At 39.6% G+C, this 6,777-nt stretch overlaps 1 protein-coding gene across 1 annotated transcript; it reads right to left on the bottom strand.

The window, feature by feature from the left end:
- Window positions 1,648–3,707, bottom strand: LOC109833324. The gene is made up of 5 exons (XM_020400958.1): window positions 3,081–3,707; window positions 2,916–3,003; window positions 2,765–2,842; window positions 2,010–2,314; window positions 1,648–1,922 (listed from the first exon to the last, which is right to left on the bottom strand). Exons 1-5 carry the CDS (start codon window positions 3,698–3,700, stop codon window positions 1,742–1,744), a joined length of 1,272 nt encoding a protein of 423 aa, XP_020256547.1. The 5' UTR covers window positions 3,701–3,707; the 3' UTR covers window positions 1,648–1,741.

Here is a 6,777-nt window from a genome sequence, read left to right as displayed (position 1 = left end):
AACACTGTGCAGAATAGAACTAACACTCTACAGAATAGAACTAACACTGTGCAGATTAGAACTAACACTTTATAGAACAGAAATAACACTCTACAGAATAGAACTAACATGTTATAATATATAACTAAAAGGGTGCAGATTGGAACTAACACAACATTAGTTATGCTAATATATAAGAACTAACACGGTTCTCTGTATTTGGGTTAAGATTTGTAACAAACTGTTTTTTGGATAAGCAAAATTTAATAAGAACTAACACGCAATGATGCCAGGTCTTCATTTGTTGCTGCCCTCGCTGGATCGGTTTGGGTCTAATAAACCCTTTTCACTGTCACTCGCCTTCCTTTTCGAAGGTCCTGGCTTACTGCGCTTTGAGGAAGGAGAACTGGATTCCGCTGAGCCACTGTGGGAGACGACGGGGTTTAAAGGGAGAGGAACATTGCCGGTAGGGAGAGACCTCGGAGAATTGGCACCCCCGACCCCTTGGTTACGGAGAAACAGCTGCCATTGGTCTCTCTCTACCGTCATGTGTTTGCCATCCCAACTAACCTCAATTAACTCGGGGTCGGTCCTAAAGGGCTGCGCACGCTGGGGCCCTAAGTTGAGTCGTGTGGATACCTGAGCCCTCTCCAAATTCCCCCCGCATTGGACCTGCGTGATGGCGTATCCTTCCCTGGCGTTATCGTCCACCGGCGAGATGTAATGGAACCCAAGCCTCTTAGGGATTTCAGATAAATCCCTAACCTTGAGTAGAACTCTACAGTCTTTGAAGTTAGAATGTGTTATGACGTCCCTGGAGCACATGACACATTCACCGATACCAATGAGCAGAGATTGAAGAAATTCAAAATTCCAGAGGTGGTATGGGAGATTGAATAGGCGAATCCATACTAGAAAGGGTTGAGGCAACGTTGTTAGCCTCAGATCCTCTTTCCAACGGCGAAATCTGCCCTTAAATGTGCCCATATCTATCAAACCGAGTTCAATAGCTTGGGCAAGAACTTCATCGGATGGAAACTGTACCATGAAGCTGTTCCCTGCCGCCTCCTTGATTTGATGGGGCCATGACCTAAGATTGAAGCGGTAGGCCAGCATTTCTCGGAGCTCCTGCACCGATGGACGGCCTCTATCAAGATTGAAGATGGCGAAAGCAGAAAGATGCCGTATGGTGCTGGAGGTGTTGGCCGGGACGGTAAGCATCCTCGGAGGGGCACTTGCGGTAATTCCATGATGACAATCTCGAGTGTTGTGTCCTGTCCCATGGCAGTGTACACAAGAAGGATCCCCAGCCATTTGTGAGGGTATACGATGAAAATAGATGACGCTGGGTTGAGGTTTTTAGCAGGGGGAGGGGTTTGCAGAGGCGCCTACGCTGGGGCCAGTAGAAGAAAGGTGGTGACCGTACCTATCGATGGAAGTTCGTATTAGGTATTTAAGTTAATTAATTTATTTAACTGACTTGGGAACACGCGAATATATGATGTGACATGTTTGTGTGATGGAACCGTCGCTTCGAAAGAAGTGAGCAGCTGGAGGTCTGAAGATAACTTAAATAATTAAAAAATTAGAACTGGCTCTGAGATAGAACTAACGAGCATGGTACAGAATAGAACTAACGTTGAATGAGTTAGAACTAACGAGCATCACTAGAACGAACATGGTACAGATAGAACAATACATCTGATAACAATCATTTTCAATTACTTAAATATACATACATTATTGTATTTGTATGAACATATCATTCATCACTGTACACTGTTTCTTCTTTATGTCTTTGTTCAAAACCAGCCAGTAATAATTGTGCGGCAAGTCTTGCTCGCATAGCTTCAGGGATATCGTTCGGAGGATTAACCAGCAATGTTGATCGTCCTTCAATTATGGATTTTACAAAGAGGTAGACGAACACACCACAGTCAAAGCTGCAACATAGAGTGAGTTCATTAGACATTTTCGGTCCGTTCGAATACTATAACACAAATTTGAACAATATAGACATCGGAACTAACCGTCCTCTTTGTTGCTCGCATTTGATGGCTTGATATCTAAATATTTGGCGCACATTGTCTTCAATAAAATCAGCATGATGGGCATCAAAGAATTTTATGATTTTATTAACAGGCTCCATCCAAGCTTCGTGCCCAGCGGAGCTGTAATGCTTGACGACTTTATCTTTAAGGTCAACTTCTACAAGATGCCAATGGTCGTCCCTGACCAAAGGGATCAAGAGATGCTCTATGCGGTATGCGGTATATTTGTCAATGAAGTTCAGATAATGCTCGTAATTGTTCACCTCCAAGCCATAGAGTGAGTGCTGCAAACACATCATGTTTGAGTTGAAATTAAAACAAACATGAGCTGCGAAGGCTAACTAACACCGTATTAATTAGAACTAACACGCTACAGAATAGAACTAACACTGTGCAGAATAGAACTAACACGCTACATAATAGAACTAACGTTCTACAGAATAGAACTAACACTGTACAGACTAGAACTAACACTGTGCAGATTAGAACTAACACTGTGCAGAACAGAACTAACACTCTACAGAATAGAACTAACACTGTGCAGATTAGAACTAACACTCTACAGAATAGAACTAACACTCTAAAGAACGGAACTAACATGACTTATGGTAGGTCTAATTTGATGCTAACTAGAACTAACGTGACTCATGGTATAACTAGCATGGATTACACAAGATCTAACATGAATTTCAATCAAAACTAACGTGGTGAAATTAGGAATAGCATGTTCTTACAAGAAAGAACACCGATACCACTCCATATCCTTTGCCGTATGCCTCCTGGCTAATCGTGTCCAAAACTGCTTCTTCCACCTGTAATTGTTATGAAACATTAAAATTCAATTTAAACAATATAATTTGAATTATTAAGGAAGTATATGTTAACCTTGTCGTCAAGGCGGCCACCACGAAGCACATATAACAACTCTTCCCTGTTAATAGTGCTGTTGGTTGTTACTATAACATTATATCTCCTGGTATAAATTAGAACTAACATGAATTAGAACTAATATGTGGAGAATTAGCATATAAATAGTCAACTGAAACTTACTTGTGAATCTTCTGAGAACAAAATTTGGTTAGGCTATCAATTTCAGCTTTGTCGAGTCTTTCTGCTACGGGAGATGGTATCTTTAAATTATGTACAAAAGCACCTGTGCTATCTATTATGCGTAAGTTAAACAATGTAGGGTCTGGAAGCTCATTATTCAGCTCTCCCAATAGAGCTTCCTCTTCATCTGTCATTGGCTTGAAACTCAACGCATCAAAAGTGGGGATTTGAATACCGGGATAAAAATGAGTAACTTTTTCAGCTAGTTTTACTTTTGGTTCAGGACTTTCAAGTATATCTATACTAATTTTTTCCTTTTTCTTTCTTTTGCCTTCAGTATATGGTGTCCTCTTGAATTTAGATCTCTTGCTTACCCTTTTTGCCTTTGGTCTACGCTTTGCTTTCACATTGCTCGTTAGAACATCTACAAGTTTGTCCACATTATGTTCAATATTCACAAGATCCTCTTCCTCCTGTGCTTCCAACTTATCTACATTCTCCTTGCCTTTATCTACAATATCTTCCTCCTTATCTACACCATCAACAGTATCCTCATCAAAACCTTTGTTATCTACAATAAAATTTTCATTTTCCATATGCTCCTCTTCCTTATCTACCATATGCTCCTCTTCCATATCTACAATATGTTCCATATGCTCCTCTTCCATATCTACAATATGTTCCATATGCTCCTCTTCCATATCTACAATATGTTCCATATGCTCCTCTTCCATATCTACAATATGTTCCATATGCTCCTCTTCCATATCTACAATATGTTCCATATGCTCCTCTTCCATATCTACAATATGTTGCATATGCTCCTCTTCCTTATTTACACTATCATCAACCTTAGTATCTACAGTCTGGTCAACCTTACTATATACCCCCTCCCCTGGAGAAGTAACTGGCTCCTCTTCTATTGCCTCATCGTCAGCAAGATGCTTTACATCCTCTTCAACAATCTTATGTACATGTTCTTGACTGGTGGGCTCTTCCTTATATACACTGCTTGTTTTGGACTTCTGTTCCTCTTGAGCTCCCTGTCGCTTCTTCCTAATTTCATTTGCAATTTTCTGTTTGATATTTGACTTAAGCAGCACTGGGTCTATAACCTCATCATGTCTTCCACATTTTTCAATTATCCTGTTAAGCCTGTTGATCTCAATCATGAATTCTTTACAATATTTGCTCTTGGTCTGCTTTGTAGCATCAAGAAGTCGCTTGAGAAATTTAGCAGAATTTCTCCAAAATGTGAGTTGCTGCTCAATGGGAAGAACATTGATCTCCTCTTCATCGTCAAAAGCAACGTCAATATGCTTTGCCATGATCTGTTATTGATACAAGATTATAATTTTAAGTAGGATTAAACATAATTAGGATATTCTTTGCAGTTAGTGTGAAATGAGTACGACTTAACATAACAGGATACTTACGTAACCTATTGAGAAGTTCTTAGTAGTTTCTTCCTGCAAAGTCTTCCTCTTTGCCTGACGCTTTTGCTGAAGAACTTCATCCCTTTGTTCAGCGGGAAGTGGATAGTTCTAATCTGCACAGTGTTAGTTCTATTCTGTAGAGTGTTAGTTCTATTCTACAGCGTGTTAGTTCTAATCTGTCTGTAGCGTGTGAGTTCTAATCTGCAAATTAGAACTAACACTCTACAGAACGGAACTAACACTGTGCAGATTAGAACTAACACGCTACAGAATAGAACTAACATAGAATAAGTTAGAACTAACAATGCATAGGTACGAATTAGAATGAAACAAGATCAGTAAAATATGGAACTTACACACAATAGTGTCATGCAACCTGGGACATATGCGACCTTTTGCTTCTTCTTTCCCTCCAAAGCAACTCCAATGCCCCTGATAATTTCATTATAAAAGAACGGGGCCCATGCAACAGAATTGACCCTCTGAATGCTATCCAGGTACCTGAGTAAGGGTCTAGGGATACCTTCCCCTGCTATGGGACTCCATATCATAGAGCATTGGTACAAAATTTGTAGCTGAGCAAAATCCTCGATATCCCGCTTTTTGGTAGATTCAACAAGCCGTTCAAGTAGCCCTTCAAGATGTTTACGTTGGCTGGTTTCTGATTTTTTTAACTTCTTACCCTCTTCAGAAATGAAAAGCTTAGCGAAGTATTCCAGCTATATTCTGCTTCTTGAGTCCCTATTGTTCCTTATGTCCTCCCCATAAATTGGGAAATAAGTATGGTTGTGGACCCATTGCAAATCAAAACTAACATTTTTTATATCCCCACTTTTTGAATCAGGTATACAAAAGGTGTTATTATCTCTATCGAAAAAGCTCAGTAGCAGCTCAAGGGTGGGCCGATCAGGCGCAGGAGCCCCAAACAAAATGTAGTGCTGAAATATAGAACCGCAGTATGCATCCCTATGCCACTGACGGATCTTCGGGGCAATGCACTTCATAAATGCCCAATAAGCCTCGATATTGGCCGTTAACCTTAGTGTTTCTGCTGAGCCTGTTAGAGCAATTTTTTCCCTGCAAAAAATTTTCGAATTTGTAAGTTCAATAAGACATATGAAACAATATTAGACCTAGCACTAACGGGAACAAAATAGAGCTAACACGTAATATTATAGAACTAACATTGGACTCATATTAGAACTAACATTGGACTTAAACTAGATCTAACGTTGGTATAAATTTAGAACTAACATTGGACAAAGCCTAGAACTAACAATATTGGGTTAATCTGCATTGTCTCTTCGCAGTATAACATAAGCCTAGAACTAACAATATTGGGTTAATCTGCATTGTCTGTTCGCAGTATAACATAACACTTACTGTTTTTTTGAGGGGGGTTCGTTGGTACGACCAGCCATTGTCGTCCTCCTTTTCTGGTCTCGCCATTGTAATGCCTCCTTTTGCATTTCGATTAGGGTTTTCGTAGCTTCCGTAGCTTCCTCCGTGCTGCCACCCGCAGATGAAGCGCCTTTTCCTTCCAACTCGGCTCGGTGCCCGACCTCGTGGTCGTTACTGGATTTTTCCGTAGACGACGATATTTTTCCGACGAAAACCCTAGAAACGTTGAAATTCGTACAGAAAATAGGAAGATGAAGAGTTCTTGATGACGGTGCTAGGTGGAAGAGAGAGAAAGAGAGGGAGAGTACTTGTAAAGGTGAGGGGCACATTAACCCAGCTCAGTCCCATCAGAGGGCAAGATCGTAACTTCCGCTGGGCTTTTTCTAAAAAGAGTCAATTCGGGGCCTCGTCTCAAATACTATGCGTATTTGGGGCTATTCCACATGGGGCAAAATACAGGGGGGCTAGTCACACGAAGTTCCACTTTTGGGGCCTGGACACATTTTTCCCAAATTAAAATGATATAAAATAATTATAGAATATATAGAAACAAACAAAATTAAAAATAATTATAGAATTCAAAGAGCCTAAGGTCCAATCGAAGACATATAAATATATATGTTATGGCTAGGATTTGAACCACTAATCTCCTCTCCAAATTCCTAAATTTTACCACTAGACTAAGTAGCCCAAAACATTCATGTAATTCAATATATGTATATGTATACACACACACACACATATAAATATATTATACATAAATAAATTGTAAATACTTATAGAAATTACATAAACAAAGTGTATTATACATAAACATATATATATATATATATATATATATATATATATATATACACACA

Source organism: Asparagus officinalis, chromosome 3 (assembly GCF_001876935.1).
Source record: "Asparagus officinalis chromosome 3, Aspof.V1, whole genome shotgun sequence".
NCBI classification, from domain to species: Eukaryota; Viridiplantae; Streptophyta; class Magnoliopsida; order Asparagales; family Asparagaceae; genus Asparagus; species Asparagus officinalis.
Note: the sequence above shows the minus strand (reverse complement) of the source record. Positions and strands in the feature narration are given on the sequence as shown.

What these genes read in the sequence shown, in the direction of transcription:
- LOC109833324 (XM_020400958.1), bottom strand. Translation starts at nt 3,700, where the DNA reads ATGGTAGATAAGGAAGAGGAGCATATGGAAAATGAAAATTTTATTGTA. An exon ending in TGGTATCGGTGTTCTTTCTT is followed by an intron (nt 2,315 to 2,764) that starts GTAAGAACATGC and finishes ATGTGTTTGCAG; the next exon opens with CACTCACTCTATGGCTTGGA. An exon ending in TGCGAGCAACAAAGAGGACG is followed by an intron (nt 1,923 to 2,009) that starts GTTAGTTCCGAT and finishes TCTATGTTGCAG; the next exon opens with CTTTGACTGTGGTGTGTTCG.